General features: G+C 39.2%; 1 protein-coding gene across 2 annotated transcripts in view; it reads left to right on the forward strand.

Moving 5' to 3' along the window:
- tei (irregular chiasm C-roughest protein teiresias) overlaps positions 1-18,015 on the forward strand; it is a 310,935-nt gene that overhangs the window by 178,711 nt on the left and 114,209 nt on the right. For both annotated transcript variants that reach the window (XM_086912166.1, XM_086912165.1), the window contains one exon: positions 8,136-8,477. In XM_086912166.1, coding sequence (XP_086768292.1) covers positions 8,136-8,477 — 342 coding nt within the window. The remainder of the gene's footprint in view (positions 1-8,135; positions 8,478-18,015) is intronic.

Genomic DNA, 18,015 nt, shown 5'->3' on the forward strand with positions numbered 1-18,015 from the left:
AAATTAAAAGCGTCGTATCAAAATTCTCGGTGGAATATCATTAATAACGGTAAATGTAACTTTATATCTCTCGAACTCTCGTTTGAATCTTAATATTTTCATTTCCTTCGACACATATCAGGCACAATTCCCTCGACGTACGTATGCAAATACTTTCTCTGGAAGATCGACTACATCTCTCTCCCAAAATTAATACCGGATTCTAAATCAAGATCACCAAAGATCCTCAAGAGGTCCATCTTCATCAAATTCAACATTTACTTTCTATCTACTTCCCTATCCCCTCAGGAATCACGAACTAAACGTCAGAGAAAGGAGATCTACGTCTCCTGAAATCGATAGAGATCCCCTACCCCCTCATATTTCCTTCTTTACGTTCAAAATCACTTTATACACCTGATGATAATATTCTTTCACGCTTCGGCGTGGAATTTTGCGTGGATTCTTAACAAGCGACTGTTTCGAAATAATCTTCCCTCCTTTATCTCGAGTAACTGAAAGAAAAGTAAGAGATGTTTCGAGTTGATGGGAGGAACGAGCCAAGTCCGAGCGAAAAAGCGAGGAGCCATAAATCTTTATATCCGTTCAGAATCGTTTAGCAATCGAGCGAAGGAGAATATCACTCTCCGACGAATAACGTTTATCCACTTTATGATTTGCCGTCCTCTCTCACCCCGTTCAACAACAAAATCAATCCGACACACATATCCGATCCATGACAATAAGAATAAGCGGATTTTTATTGCGAAATAAAAATTTTTCTACGTTTAAATTTTTCCAACCCCATAAACCTCAATGATTAAATGAGATGTAGATATTGTCGATAGAGATCGATTTCTCTTTCCCCCGTCGAGAAAATCGAATCTATGCTTCTAAATTTCAGATTTAAACCATCGATGGAAAGCAGAGATATAGGGTATAGGTAGGAAAACAGAATAAGAAGAAGGCGAGGAAGAGTGGCAGCGGCTAATCTTTCCGCACCAGATACAGCGACGAGCACCGCAGGGAGTCGATCGAACGCGGCGATGCGTGCGGACTTGCGAACTTTTCTCACGGCCGATCCCCCCCTCAGGCAACCACGCTAAATCTTGTCTATTTATTGGCCGCCCGGAGCGAGCAGGATGATCATTGGAGGAGATGTCTCGAGCCTGCGAAATTCTTCGCTCCGATTGAGCTGTCCGGACACGTCGCCTTCGTTGGACGCCATCGATCGTCCCCTTCTTCTTTCTTCGTATCGAACTTTTCCAAAGGCGACGTACTTTTGTTTTCCCTCCTCTCTTGTACGAGACGATAAGAGAGAAAAGAGTCTCGGTTTACACACGGTTGGATGCTTGTATATAATTTTCCTCCTTTGCGTGGGTCGTTTTAGATTAGAGTCGAGTCGAGAGTCGAAGAACGAGCCGTGTTGTGTACTCGATCGCGAGGGATCGGTATCCGGTCGGGCGAGCGGTATTATAGAAATCGTCCCTTGCTATGTAAGCAGTATAGGAATCCTTCTTCTGGATCAGATAAGTGGAGCGGGGTAGGATAGTCCCTGATCAGAAAAATATCGTAAATCGGGTGGGTACAGTTATTATACGGGTCGATATACGTGATCCAACAAGTAGCTCGAGACGCTGTCAGATACGTGTGGTCAGACTGTGCTTGCGCAAGTAGTGTAAAGACGGTGGTTGGGGACAGGAAGCGGTCAGACGAGTAGAATAGGTCTGGCGTATAGGCAGACTAATGGAGGAATGGAAAAAGTAATGGAATCGTTTTCCAAAGGTTGGTCGTTGCTCGGGAAATTTCGATAATCTTGATGATTCTTTTATTTTGGATATTGGATCTGTCTTCTTATCGTTGAGAGCGAAGCATCGAATAAATCGATATCTCTGCTTAAAAAGTGAATTAGAAGAGTTCTTAATAAATTTTCAACGAATACAAATGTTATTCGGAGGGAAATTTAAATCCAGACGAAATCTTCTCCCAGCGATTTTCAAATCTTAATGAGATAACGTTTGGGTCTTGGCATAAATTAGAGTTCGAGCTATTAAAGATTCCGCTTGCGTCAAGCCTTTTTAATGAACTGCAATGAATGTTTTAAGCAACGATGGCCGTGATAGTGAAAGCTAAACGGCGCAGAGTGTAATAAACGCAAACGGCATCCGCTTAACACGAGGGACGTTACGAGCGACCCGTTAATGAGAATCGCGTCCGATAATCCTCGCGAAGGACGCGATTTTACGCGGGAACAATTTCTTGTTTCTGGTCACAGCGTCGCGAGAAAAATCGTTTAAATTTTGAGAAGGAGGCAACTTTTCAGCCCAATATTAAACGAATATATTTTAAATCCTCCATTGCTTAAACTTCCAATTCTTGTTATCTCGTTATTTAATTTAATATTGTTGTAAGTTATTCTCCATATATATTCTTTTATAAAGATATGATATCGTATATGATAATTTAATAGTAAGATCCATTTTAAAACTCGCCAGACTTGTATATATTAATCCCAGCAAACTGTGAATACTTCGTTTTAATTCGATATTCAATTCTTTGTCGATGCTCCAATTACTTTTTATTATTCACACGTTCACTATCAATTGTGAAACAATTGTTCCTTTATTATCGCGATATATCTGTAAATTTCCATCGCCAGTATTTTTAAAAAATCTTATTTTCTTCCCCCCTTTCATCGTTCCTTAATTTTTCCTTAATTTTTTGCCGACAATTATTATCATATTTATCCTCTACAAAGAAACCAGATATAATTTCTCTTCCACTAAAATCAATATTTCTTCGTCGTTTCTTCCAATCCTCTCCCTCTCGTCTTTTTTCTCCATTTTTTTTTTTCTCGTCGAGTATTCCTTCTGCTACATATATGTATGTATGTATGTATGTATGTATGTATGTATTCGTGGAGAAATCGATCGAAGGAGGTCGGAGCGAGCGAGCGATATTGTGAAATTTTACGAACCATAGATACCGAGGAATTCCTGGTTCGGCCAGACGTGGCACCATATGTGCGAAACGCGGCCCGCCGCCGTTCAAAATTGTTTTTACCGTTATGTTTCTGTATTAACGCGGCCGGTGCGCGCTTTCTTCCCTTGGCTTAAACGCACACCACCCTTGCACCTATTATTGGCTCGACACTCCGACACTTTCTCTTCTAGACACCAACTACTACTACGTATGCATGGGATTGTGAACCGGGTGTACAACTTTTTAAGAATATTTCCCGGATGTGGAAATGAAGAAGAAAAAAATATTCATAAATATCGAAAATTGTAATAATATGAATTTTGTTTATTACGTTTATTATTATTCATTCTTGGTGATCACATCGAGGTATAGAAAATAAACTTCCTTTCTTCTTGTTTCATTATTCGTGTATCATTCCTTCAACAATTTAACAGTGAATTTGAATTTATATATACAGCATTGTTATAAAAATTGATCGCATCCAAGTAAGAATAAGATCTTTGTTTTTACTTTCACGCAGTTCTTTATACCATCTTATAATTCATCGCTCGTAGATTCAGAAACAATTCCGAAACAATCATCCCCCATGCAATCTGTTTATTTCCACTATTACTATCTTTTCAACGAGAACCTGTGTGTATATATATATATATATATATATATATATCCTTCTCACGATTATTTAACCCATAACCAAAGTTTCCAAAGTTTTCGAGTAGAGAACCGTTTCGAGGTGGATTGAATTTGCGAAACAAAACGGTAATCATGGAAGAGTTAGACCCCCCTCCCATCGAATAATCGAGCGAACGATCCAAGTGTTTTATAAACTCTCCCCGCGTCTGTTCATAGCGGAATTGCAGGGGAAATAAAAATCGAGCACGAATATACGGTTATCCTCGTATATGGAAACGAAAACGTGCGTCGGTTTCGTATAATTCGATTCGCGTCGCGATTAAATCCCTTTCCGATCCGAGGGAGGGGTGCGCTGCTGGTCTTTCCTTTCCTCTTGACGAGTTTCAACCACGCGATACCGGATAAACCCGGTGTATTAATTCAGTGACCCGAAGTGGAGCACACACGAGCCTTCGTTTAGCTCCAAACCACTTTATTTCCACTTTATTACGTTAAAAATCTGCGATGCGCGAGCCGAACGATTGATCGGTCCTCTCCTCGGGCCGATTTCGACTTAACGAGCAAAAAAAGTAGTTGCGTTCGTTAATTCCACTTTCCCGCGATACTCACGCCCCTCCCCCATTCTCTCATCCGCCTTTCGACCAACGAGATTTTTCCACCCTCGCAGTGTATATGGAAGGGGAGGGAAGGGGAATAAAAGGAATTTCCCTTTTTTATTTTTCCCCTTTTGTTTCCTCCATCGATGAAAGGTGCAATTCTATCGAGGCTCGTTCGTCCATTTCGATCAAATCCTTCCATCGTCATTTTCAAAACGAGACGAGAAAAAAATTGGCGAAAAATATTCATAATGGATTATGGGGGAGATGGGATAGGATGGAAAACTGGGCAAAATTGGACGGGTTATTCATTATTTACAAAAAGAAAGGATACATTTTGTTTGTAAGACAATTTTTTTTCTTATGCGATATTCTCCAACTATTTATTAATCGAACGAATAATAATCGAATTTTGGCGAGATTGAAGAAACGTGTGTAAAAATTTAGATCGATTTAATTTAACCATCGACAGATTCTATGTAATTAGTGGACAACAAAATTACAAAACCGAGCGAACGAAGCGCGCGCGGACACAGAAATTGTAAATGAAATTAAGAAACGATTCGCGATTCGAAAAGTTTGGTTAAAGAAGAGCGAAGAACGTTGGTTGGAAAAGTTGGAAGAAGAAGCGTATGCTCACCAGGGAATATATTATATAACCACCGGTGGGGAATACCCTCTTTTCCTTCCGAATCCTTCCCTCTCCTCGATTCGCGATCGCATTACACAGATCTGGAACCTTTCCAACGGAGCGAGCCCGTGATTTTTAGACTGAAAATTGAGGCGAAAAGTGTATGCAAAGTGTGTCTGGATTTTTCTCAGATTCCAACGTCCGTTTTCAGATACGACGATACGATCTTCCGGTTATGAGCCGTGGCCGATCTATCTTTTTTCACTTAGGCAACGACGAATTAACGGGGTCGTTTATTCATCGTCTTCCGTGTATTTCCCGCTTCCCGTCCTCAAAACGAACGGTTTATGGAAAAAATATATATATATATATATAAAACGCGTATAATCAAATTCCACGATTCGATAACGACGAGGGATTTAAGAATTAATTTGAAATTATCGACGAATTTCGAATATATATATATATATATCTCCACGCAGATATTCGCCAATTATAAATGGAAAAAAAAAAAACGTTCAATATTTACTCCTCAGCTTAAGAAATTACAATACATCGACACCTCCCGACAATAATAACTCGTTAAAATTATCGAGTATCGTAGAAATCGATAATGATAATAATAATTTGTACGTGACACGATTCAAATTAATCTTCGTACGACTATATCGTATTTTCCATAATCATCGGCCGAATAACTTGTTCTCTTTTCGCGTCCCGATTTTATATTAATTTCGCCGCAGCTCCGGCATTCGACCGGATGGATCGGCGAGCGAGCGAGAGAGGCGCGTTTTCATGGAAAACGGGAGGATAAAATTTCAAACTACGCGTGCAGATTTATCGAGTGGACACCTTTTTCAGTTCGTCGAATGAAACGCAAAACTTCTTCCTCCCTCCTCACTCCTTCCTCACTCGTATGTCCACCGTACGTATATATATATATATATACATTCAACCATCGCATCGCGAAAATTCCGTTGAAATTGTGGATAGAGGACGCGAACGAGAAAAGCCAGAAATGGCAAGGATTCTTACGCTGCGCCCGTCGAAGTTTTTGTTTCGGCTTGGATTCCCTTTTTGAAGTTTACGGGTCTGTGAATAATGAACCGCTTCAACCCCAATACATCCTATCGGAAAAATTGGAAAATATCTCTGACACGTAAAGTACAGCTCGCTGAACTTGTGTCTTCTTCTTCTTCTGTTTTTTTTTTCCTTTCTTTCTCTTTTTATCTTTTATATTTTATCCCCAACCGATCCGAATGAAATATGTTTTCGATCTTATTCGTCGAATTTGACGAATCGACCGATAAATATATCCATCATTCTCCATTTCATTCTCTTCGATCCTGTATATACCGGTTTTTACAATTATTTTTCTTATTATTCGAGTTTTATGAGAAATTTAAAAGATGAACGAACGAAGATTTGAATGCTCGTTAAATATGAAGGTTTAAAATTTGAGAAATACAAAGATGTAATATACAAGACTTTTTTCTCTTTAAACTTTCTCGATAAAAAAAAAAAAAAAATGTTCGTTATTATTACCCTCCCCAAACAAATTCACGTTATTTTAAATATCCGATATTTATAAATCGATGTATTCAAATTGGTGTTTCGGTGGGTTTAAACTCGTATCTAACACCCGTATTCGATATAATTCGTAACTCGAAATAAAATAAAATTATAATACGGTTCCAGTTTTATTATATCGATCGGGGTTAATCCACCACCACGATTCTCCAACAACGGCCGATATAACTCTGCCAATATCCGATTTTATTTACCAAGGAAACAAGGATGATAAAAAACAATTGTGAAAGGGAATCGCGATAGACAGTGGACGTGGTATACCGTTGCTCGAATGCGATGTGGGAAATATCGCGTTAGTATTCCCGGCGAGCGGGTGTATTTTATTACGTGAAATCGGGACACGTGTCAGAGATCGCAATTTCTGATGGCCCCGAAAAATCTGTGCACGCGTTTTCCTTTTCCATAATCCATTTCGTGGCCCGTCCCGCGCGCCCAATTTTTTGGCAAGATCGAGAGCACGGGAAGGGATTTAATGAACGTGACTGGATCTTATCGAGCTGGGGAGGAACGAAACTCTGGAAACTCGGGTGGAAATCTCGTTGAAACGCTTGGCACACCCTTCGACTACATAAACACGATCAATTTGGATGGAAAACATGATTCTTATTACCCCTCTTATTCCCCCTCGCGCCATTCCCAATAAATTTACATTTTCTTGTTTTCAGTTTTCCTAACGGCTTATCAACGCCGCGAAAAACACGCGATCGAAATTATTCCGGTTGTGAATATTAGTCGTTCGGAAAATTGCTTGATTATCCACCATTCGTGATTTTCCATTGAAAATATTAACTATCCGTTGCGAGGTTAATTTAAAAACATTATGTTTTTGTAAACCATATATAAAAATTCTGTATCGATTCTATATATATCTTTATTGGAAAAAGATGATGTTTTTTTGTATTTATAATTGTTGTTATTCCCGGACGAGTGGAAAATGAAGTTATTATTATATAATTTAATATTTGCATTTATTTTATATGTTAAAGATGAAATTTCAAATCTGTTTTCGCATAAATCGTTTAACTCAATTCAACCAAAAGGTCCATCGTTAATGAGATCATTATAAGCGATGCTTTTATTTACATGTAAATAAACATATTCGTCGCGTATCTCGTCTTAAAATTCGAATTGAAATTCAAGAAATTTCAAAAACCGCTATAACAAAGACAATGATATTTTATCAACGAGTGAAAAATCATTAGAAGCGCGGAACCTTACCCCTCAAAACGCTTTTTGAATTATCTTTATACGACTTCCGGTACCCGAGATATCATCTCGTGAAGAAAAGGGTAATTTTCGATCGTTCGTTGTCGTTTAATCTCTCGCTCGCAGCCTCGTCCTATCTCAAATTCCAGACAAACGACGGAAGGACGTAATAATGGTACACATTTCCAAGAAAAAATGTAGGTGACGGGCCCACATTCTCTGTATTAAACATTATCAAAACGTTCCATAACTTTCCCCCAATTTCTGCCTAAGTTTTGACAACAAAATTCTCAGTATCTTCTCCGAGTTCAATGATCCGTTGTTGTGAATACAAAATATACACAATCCGACGACATATACATTCACAATATCGCTGGAACACGTTTTATCCACATAAATCTATTTATCACCTTTCCGGGCGAAGGTGATTCTTTTCGAAATTCAGTGACGCTAACCGGAATATATCCGACAAGATTTTTCATCGTTACGAGGTCACTTATCGGTTGGATTCGTTGCAGAGGCACCCCGTGGGACGTACCTGCTGATAGATGGCCGTCGGTTGGACCCAGGCAACCAGTTCGTCCCTGTGAAGGAGGGGTCCGAGTTGACGTTGGAGTGCGCCGCCGAGGGTGGAAACCCGCCACCCGATTTGGCATGGGGGATGACGCTGTCTCAAGCCACTTTGGACGGTCCCGAGCAACCGCCGGACAATCTGACCGTGTTGCCCTCGACATCCGGTAGACGCAGCGGGGCACACCTCAAGGTTCTCAGGGGTCACCATAACGCGACCATCGCCTGCGTCGCTCGCCACGTTACCCTCACCATACCCATGAACGCGAGCATCCTGTTGGACGTGCAATGTGAGTTACGTTTCTCTATATTACACGTTTTTAATAACCTCTCGTCGTGGTTCGAAATTTTTTTTAACTTTTCGATTAACAATTATCGAAATTTATAAACACGGGAGTATCGAAGAAAAGAGAAATAGAATTTTTGTTTCGGGATCTGTTTCCGTCTCGGATGTATCTGATATCGAGTGGTCTGGTTCGATGTATGGTTTCACCGTTTTCGTAATTCGTCGGATAGCTTGTTATGGATTGTTTCTTTTTCGAACGTAGTAATTGAACCAGAACCGAGTTTCTTCCAAGTGAATAATGATCGTTCTAGAAAGAATTTCGAAGGTGTAGAGAATAGGGATATAAAATTTATAGAAAAAGTACATTATTTTTCTATTCTTCCCGTTCTTACGTATTTATATTCGTCGCGAGATAAACGACGATCTCGTCGTAAAATTTTAACGATAAATGAGAAATGTTCAAAGAAGACTGCAACATTTTATTGACAGACTCGTCGACACAAACACGATGAACGTACAGTGATGTCTCGTTTTAAACTGTCTTTATGTACCTCCGATATTATCGTCGCTGTCTCGTCTCGAACTCATCACCTTAGTCTGGCCTGAAACTATCGCATAATTTCAACTCCGTCTCGTCTCATCTTCGGCCTTTCCATTTTTCCCCCTGCAAACTTGCACGCCTCTGCATCGTAAAAAAAAAAAAAAAAACTCTTTCTAATTCGAGCTAGGATTATCTCTTAATATCATAAAATAATAAAAATCCTTCTTATTCCCGAATGGAATATCCTGTTCGTTTATGGAAGCACCTCAAGTTAGATTTTACTCCATTACACGAGGAAGAAAGATCAACGCTGCTATTTAATCGTATCCCAACAAATCTGAATATCTAAGCAATTTGTATCCCGCTTCTAGGAAGTTGTATCCCATTTCAGTGAGAGCAACGACTTATCAGGATAACACGGGTTTACCAAACAATCAAAATTTATTAACAACAACGTCGCGCAATTATCAACAACAAGCTTCAAAGTTAACCTCTATGTAAACACTCGATATAAATAATTATCGTTACCTAAAAAAAAAAAAAAAAAAAACAGAGAAAGAGAAAAAGAAAAAAAAAAAAAGAAAAGAAGCAATTTCCACGGGAATCATTCCGCGTCCCGATCCATCCGAAACGTAACGTATCTCTCAACTCTGGCAATCGGGTCGCCAATCCCATTCCATACTTTCGCTGTCGCTCGCCTGATCCCCGATGCCTCGTCTCGAAACGAAACGAATCCTATTTATCCCCTCGTCCTCCCCTCCAGTTCGACACACATCGTAGTTGTAAAGGGTGTAGTAACGAGGAATAAAGATACAGGAGGAGGAGGAAAGGGTGGAAAAAGTTACGAGGGGTATTATTTAGTTGATGCCGCGTTGAAATTGCCAGTGGCCACGGTCGAGATCTAATTTCCGTGGACTTCGTAGCCGGCGCAATTCCCGTTGAAATATTAGGTAGAAGAAATCGCGATACGGGAGATGGGGGAGGAGGGAGAGGGGGGGGGAGGGTGAAAAAAAGCCCCGGTCGAGTTTTAAAAATGGGCTTAATTCAAGTCAAGAGCGGGCTGCGAAGTGTTATAATTCCGCGGATCGTTTTTCCCCCATGCTCCGCGGTCGATGGGGAGGGAGGGGGCAGTGGGGAGGGTGGACAGGAACGTAACAGCTAACGGGATTTCCGTGGTATTAGAACTGGGACGGAATATCTGGAAATGGGTATTGTTGTTCTAGGATAAAGCTGGTTCCAATGGTAATTTAATTAACCTGTATTTCTCTATGGTTCGACGCGATGGTTGTACTTTTTCTTCTCTTCTTTTTTTTTTTTTTTTTTGTTTTTTCGAAGGGAAAAAAAAGTGGAAAATTTCGGACTATCGCGATCCGTCATGGAAGTCTTTAAAAAAAAAAAAAAAAAAAAAATGAACTCGTTCGTTCGTTCGTTTTTTAAAAGGGAAGTTCATCTAATCTCGAAAGTTTTGATTTTAATGAGATTTTATATATATATTATAGAGCGTAGAGCGCAGCAATGGATGGTGCAGCAATTACTTTTTAGATAGAAAATCTCTTTGGATGCGTGAAATTAAACTTTAAATTTTTTCATTATTCCTTTCGAATACAATTTCGCCTGGAAATATCTTTATAACACACGGGGAAATGAAACATTGAACATTTGCCATTAAAAAGTTTAAATGGAATAACGAGAACTGTAAAGTTTGATTTAATCATCTCGAATTTGATTAGTTAAAAAGATTCTTATATATATATATATATAAGCTATTACGCTCTACAACAAACTTTGGTTGATTTTAATAAATCGTGATTAATTATCTCATCGGTTTATTTACTTTTATCTATTCGAGATAAAACGTAAATATTGTCACAATGTTAGTAGCTCAAGTTAACAGTAATAAATATCGAATATTATATCCCTTCGTCTAATAACCTCTCCGATAAAATTACTTCGAGGAGAAACAGATATCTAAATATCTTTAGACCATAGATAGAATTACTCACGATACCTTTAATCTAATCTAATTTTCAATTAGAAACACGATGCTAATTTATATTTAATCAGAATCTATAAGTAAGAAAAGAAAACGTATAATCACCACGATCTAAGAAAAATATTAAAAAATTCTTACAAGATAGTAGCTAAATAAAGCGAATAATTCAACGGACGAGAGGCAACTCGACAAGGAATAGGAAGGAGGACGAGAGAGAGAGAGAGAGAGAATGTTAAGAATTTCCAATGTCGCTCCCTTGTACGCCCTATTTTTCAGATTATTAATCTTCCGGCAATTTACTGGAAATCTTGCAACACGGTTGAGAATTCACCGAGGCTCCCGCCCCGTTTATTGTCCGAATAAATTTCCCACCGCCTCGCAAGCGTTTATTGCGATCAAATTAGAGTCGTTGATACGAGGAACTGTATTTTCTTCTCAGGCGTCTCATAAAAATCTACCGCACTGGAAAAGAGATTTCTCGTCCCTATCTCGCTCCGAGCAACCGGGGATAACAAAGTCGAACAGGAAGGGAACAACGTTAACAACGCTCGGTAACGTCAAGCGTTCGCTCTTTATTTTATCTTGGTTGTTAACTTCTTTCCCCCTTCTTGCTCTCCTCCACAGAAACCGACGAGAGATTCAAGTTTTTCGAAAGCGGTTATACTTCCCTCGGGGATGTTCACTTGTTGTTCTAAAATCACGCGGCTCCTTCGAAACAAATTGAATTTCACGCGTTCCACAATATCTATATAAGAAATATCGTGCAACCAAACATTATAGTGGGATTAAATTTGTTTTTTTTAAATAAACGAACGATAGAAATTAAACGATATAAAATCGTTTCGAAAAAACGTACTCCTCGCACAGAGTTTTTAAATTCTTGTTGTCGTAAAATTGCGTTTGAAAGAAATTCAATTTCACGCAAATCGATACTTCAAATATCAAAAACAGGATGGAGAACAACACAATGGAGATTAAAAAATACGATGTAAGAACGAAAGAGTAATCGTACATTTGTCGAGGAAATTATTCTTGTCAAGATCACGGGAATGGTTTGAAAAGGATCAACGTTTTATATATATATATATATATATATATATATATATATCTTGGAAATATCGATAAAAGAATTGTTATGGAATCGTCGGATTAAACGTTTAAAAAAAAATAAAGACGATAAAATTACAGCGGTATTTTCACTTACTTCTTAACGTTGTCCTTCGATCCACGATATTATAAATTTTCCAAGATTTCTCTATGCGTTTACCTTGGAGCCTCGCTCCATTAATCGTGGATTTTCTTCGTTACACGCGTTGTACCAATTCTCGGTTTCCATGAAGTTCCCTCTCTCTTGGAATCGCAACGAGAACCCATTGTGTCTCGACGTCACCTCGCCCCCTTAATTCTTCCGCGCTTGTTCTCCCGTTGGTGGAAAGGAAACTGCGGTCAGTTACGACTTCGTGAAACGGAAGCTCGACCCTGGTGTTCGTTCGATTCTTCGTGGAATCAAAAAGAGAGAGAGAGAGAAAAAGAGGAGATAAAAACCGAGAGTGGAAAAAGGGGATCGTTAATATCGAAATCAGTCACGAGGAAGAGACGAACCATTCTTCTTTCTGCTTGGTTCCTTTTTCCAAATTTATATCCCCTCTTCAAAATTGATAAAAACTATATAAGCAATCTTCTGAGAAGAAAAAAGAAAGTTTCTTCTCTGATATTAATTATCAATTGGAAGAGAAATCGTAATCATTTCCTTCGTCTCTTTTTCCAAACTTATTTCTTTTCCTTCGTCCAAAATTTGTAAGAAAAATATATAATATTCGTTGATGACGTATTTCGATCGATATCGAATCGTGAAAATTTCCTTTCCTTTCTTCGTTTTTCTCTTATACTCTCTTCTCAAAATTTCGAAAAAAAAAAAAAATGTTCGTGAAACATCGATATTCCGACTTAATAAATCGAAGAAAAATATAGTCTGGCGAGAAGAGGAAACGAGGTTACAACCCGTTCCGCCTGGTCGAGTTTGATCGTCGTAAAGTTCGTGCGAGTTCCCCGAAAGATACACACCGACTGTACATGGAGAGGGAACAATTATCAGTCCGATGTTGGATGACTGTAAAAGTTTCGATTCGAGAATTACGAGGGGCAAGTTTCGCGGAGGTTTCCGTTACGAGTGACATCGTCGGGGCGGAATCCTCTTGTATCCGCTGAAGAATTGGGTCCGGGAACTTCAGTCAACCGGCGCTCCTGCTGTTTAACGCTCTTTGAAAAACAGTGGAGAAGTTTTCAAATACGGGAAATAAGGATCGGTGGAAAGTTCGCTGGTTCATCTTCCGCGCGAAATAAACGCGTGTTCCGTTCGTCGTTTTCTTTCTTTCTTTTTTTTTTTTTTTTCCTTTTTTTCTTTCTTCAGATCGAAAACGATAATTCGATATTTTTTATTGGATCGTGGAAATTGTGAAGGAATAGATGTATCGAATGTATTGGCATTGGATTTATTCGTAATTCTTAATGGAAATGGAGGAAGAGATAGAATTTTTGAAGAATTTCGCAAAGACGAGCAAAGCTTTTCGAAGAAATGTAATCGCGTAGTAAAATAGAGAGAGAGAGAGAGAGAGAGAGAGAGAAAAGAGAGAGAGAGAGAGAGAGAGAGAGAGAGAATAATTTTTAGAAAAAAGTTAGGAAACGAGACGAAATTTCGTTCGAAAGACGTTCGTAATTAACTATAAAATGACAGGAAATGGGATAATTCTTAGAAAAAGCGAAGATGAGCCAAGATTTTCGAAGGAATAATCAGTCTAGAATAATCCCAAATAGTCCAAAGCTTAATTGGGATTTAAGGAATTTGTAGAAAGTTGGCGGATTAGTAGATTGCCTTTTCCTTAATGGAGATTGTTCGACACGGATCTACATCGTTTACCTAACCGAAACATTGGAATCCGCCATTAGATTATTTCACCTTCTCTATGAACACACCCCCACCAAGATAATCCTAGGTTATGACGCTACCCTCATTTAAATTTAACAAAATCGAGTTCGAGTCGGAATATTCTATCGAAAGAATATCGAAAAGGTACAAGAATCGTCTAATATAAAGAATCCCAAAGCTTTTCCATTGTGGTCCTGAAACTGAAAAGAGCGCGAACTGAAATGATTTTAATGACTTGGTAACGATTGAATAGCGTGCTAAGGAACAAACGGGGAATAGGGGAGGAAAAAAAAAAAAAGGAAAGAGATCACTTACTAAAGATTCTTCTATAATTCTCTTATTTCCTTTCCTATTTCCTATTTCATTCTCTTCTATTGTACCATGTAATTTGATACCTGTCGAAAATTTTTCGATCAAACGCAACGTGGATTAAAAAAAAAAAATATCGTAATTTTTAAACGAAATAAACGTTATTCTTCAATTATTCGCTTCGATATTCAAGCAAACAGAACGAACGGCCGTTAATATTAGATTTCTCTAACACGCGCTTCCTTATACACAATTCTTCGAAGAAACGTCTCTCTCGAAGATATATCAATACGATATTCCGCGTATCGTTTCCCGAGGAGACGAAAATCGATCTTGCCCCCATACTTCCACCGACCCACACGATCCAAGATTCGACACTTCAATATTCAACACCGCATGAAATCATCCGTTCATCGAAGAGAAAGGTAGAGGAGGAAAATAAGGAAGGAACAAGTTTCGAAGGAGATAAGTTTCGTTTCCTTCTTCGACGACGACGACGACGACATACGGTCCCACGTTGGGTCGAATTGTTTCCGGCCAATTGGGGGTGGAAAATTCGGGCGCGCTTCGGGAAGGGAGGGGCGGATATTTTCCAGGCGAGAAGAAACTCGTGCAGCGTCAAAGATGATGCGGGCGCGTGCAACGAAGCCGAAGCACCGTGAAGATGCATATTTTCTAGGCGAACAGCTCCGTGCATACACACACACACACACCTTCGAGATTCCGGAAGGAGATGCGGGTGTTTCTCGAACGATTTCTTCCGATAGCGCTACCTACGGTGGACCTGCCGCTCTCTTCTCCACCGTTTTTCCACGAATTTATATTCGGATGGTAGCTGCGTTTCCGGAGGGGAGGAAAAGGGGAAAGAAATCGCGCCTCGTCGATACCCGACCGGGCGAATTTTCCGAAAGAACGGACGCCAAAGACGTTTTAGAAGACATCCAACACCTTCGACGACGCATCTGGAAAACACGTAACGTGACCCACTTTGTCCATTGTGTACACGCGTACCTTTCGCATTATTCGATTCTCGGAGTCGAATCGTTCGACCGATCGTGTTTCTTGCTTCTTGTTGTTCTTCGATGCTCGTCGAAGAAGGTTAATTTGTGAAATTTCCAAAGCTGACCAATCCGAGAAGTCGATTCTACGTTGCCCCGATAGATCGTGGTGGATGCAACGATCGTTTACGTGGATGTATTTGTGTCTTTTGCGAGAGGATTCGTAGAGGACGAGTTTTCGATGGCAAAGAATGCGTTTCGTATTTCCAATTTAAAGGATTATTTCGATTTCGATTTCGAAAAGGATTCGGAAATTTTGGAAGATGTGGAAGAATTGGTAACTTTTTCTTCTTCGTATATATCCAAATCGACGGTTATAATTTTTTCGAAAGGGCCGATTCCCTTTCATTGAAAAACGAATCGCGCGCTGTTTCTCATACTTTTTGATTGAATCGAAAGAAGCATTAGGATCGAATCGAGATAAAAACTGTTTACCGGGCAAAGATTGTGCTTAAGTGAAATTTCGTGTCAAACGAAACGAGCCCGTACTGACTCGTAACAAAAGGTTAGGTGCAAAGCAAAAATAAATAAATAAATAAATAAATAAAAGAAGGAAAAAGGAAAAAAACGTCTGATTTTATTGTTCTTTGTTTTTGTTCGATCGCTCGTTCAATTTCTCAAAGTGAATGAATGGAAGTATTATGCTCGACGATCCCTCGACGACGAGCTTTGTGCAAATTGGTATCGAGATATTCCTTTTCGCGGCAGATAATAACATTCTTAGTTATCTGTTCCGCTCGAAATATCGGCATACTAATTGCCACTCCAAGTAGCCCCTTTGTTTACCCGCAACGAGATACACAGGATAAATCCCTTTTTTTTTTTTTTTTTTCAAATAAATTCCAAGGCTTGCCTGCGTATTGAACGTTTATTAAAGGAATGAAGAGGGATCGATGGCGTCGAGGAGGCGAAAGAGTCAACTGTTTCTCTTCGAGCTTCCCACTCGAGAACTGGTTTTTCTCGAAGAATTCACGCAGGATGGTTCGTTTAATTTAAGGGATCCCGATTTTTCAATAGGTATTATACTCCAGTTTCTAGGCTCCTGTGGTTCCTTTTGTTTAATTAGCGATTAACGCTGCGTTGAATCGCAGGAAGGAACGTTTCCAAGACAGAGAAATATTATTCGAAGGAGAGAGAGAGGGAGAGAGAAAATAAAAATAAAATAAAAGGAAAAAAGAGATTGGAAATATTACAATTCTTACGCAATACGTTCTATCTTGTGCCACAAATAAAAAATAATAGCCGCTATCCTGTTGAAATGAAATCTCATATCCGGGGAAACGGAAGAGTTACGTTTATAACGAGAATTATTTTCCGTTCCGGTACACTACTCAAAAGCGACTGTAATAACTTGGGCCAACAGAAAAGGAAAACAAGGATGATACACTAAATTTGTCCTCTAAGTTTTCAAGTGAAATTTATCGGGGAAAGTGCAAGTTTTAAAGGTGGCTGCTGCTAAGTTTCGAGTCGAACCACCCATGAGAAATAAATTTCAAGAAATTTCGGCTAGGTGTCGAGTGTTTGCACATCGAGAACTATCTTTTTCTGGGAAGGGGTGGAGAGATAAACATCTCGAAAGGCGTAAACAGTCAGTATTTGCACGAAACTTCGAGTTGAATTGAAGTTTCTCGATATTATTATAAAAACTTGCCATCGATGATTCCAACCATCCAAGAGATGGGAGGAATTAACGCGTCGTGGAACAGTTTGTAGAACGCAATCCAAAAAATCCAAATTGTGATATAGAAAGACAGACAGATAGAATGAAAAAGAGAGAGAGTGAATGATTTCTGGCTATATGAAACGCGAATGCACGACTTTCTCGTCAAAACAGGGATAGATGTATCTTCATCGCGTATGAGAGCACTCGGCCCGTGTTTCAAACACGCGGGCACGCGTTTAATTCCTGCTAAAAGATCTCCCGACTTTCCATCCACCCCGCTCCCTTTCTCGCTCCCTTCACCTTCTCTCTTTTTCTCTCCCTCCTCCTCCTCCACCATAAAATTAGCACTCGCATTTTCACGGCGAAGTAATTACTTTCTCCTCGTTTTCCTCGATCTTCCCTCCCTCTCCCTTTGTTTCCAAACGCGCATCACACAACATTTCAATTCGCCAAGAAAAAAGGAAAGAAAAGAAAAAAAAAAGAAATCTCTAAATCCTAGGGCGCAGGAATTCGAATTTGCATCCCTTCGTTATTGCTGTGTTATTAATAGAATTAAATTGCGCGTTGCGTGATTCGTTATAACGCGGTGCAAATTCCTCGAGAACGATGTTGATTCCATTTCGAGCAATAACTGAGATTTCCCGATAAACGTAGATTCGAAGGATCAACTCTAGTGGAATTTAAACATCCCTGTGCGTATGAAAAGCATACGGTACAATCGTTATTTTTTGCATCCCATTTTTGTTCCTCATTTTTCGTCGAGGATCATCCTACATTTGAACTTTGTAATTGTTTTTTTTTTTTTTTTTTTTTTTTTTTTTTAGAATTTTTAATCAAAAGTTGCAGCATTAGAAATAATAACGTTCTCGTTTGACTAACGATGACCAACAATTTCACGTTACAAGTCGCGGAATATATAGAATATATTTATTTGCCTCGTGATAATTTAACGGTTAAAAATAATACGATGTATGGGCTATATAAGTTATTTCTTAAAATACGCCGAATATCAACAGGTTGTTGATTTTACTGACCGTGTTTCGTGGTTATTT

This window comes from Apis florea, unplaced genomic scaffold (assembly GCF_048593485.1).
Source record: "Apis florea isolate Af1SG1 unplaced genomic scaffold, ASM4859348v1 contig_3367_pilon, whole genome shotgun sequence".
NCBI classification, from domain to species: Eukaryota; Metazoa; Arthropoda; class Insecta; order Hymenoptera; family Apidae; genus Apis; species Apis florea.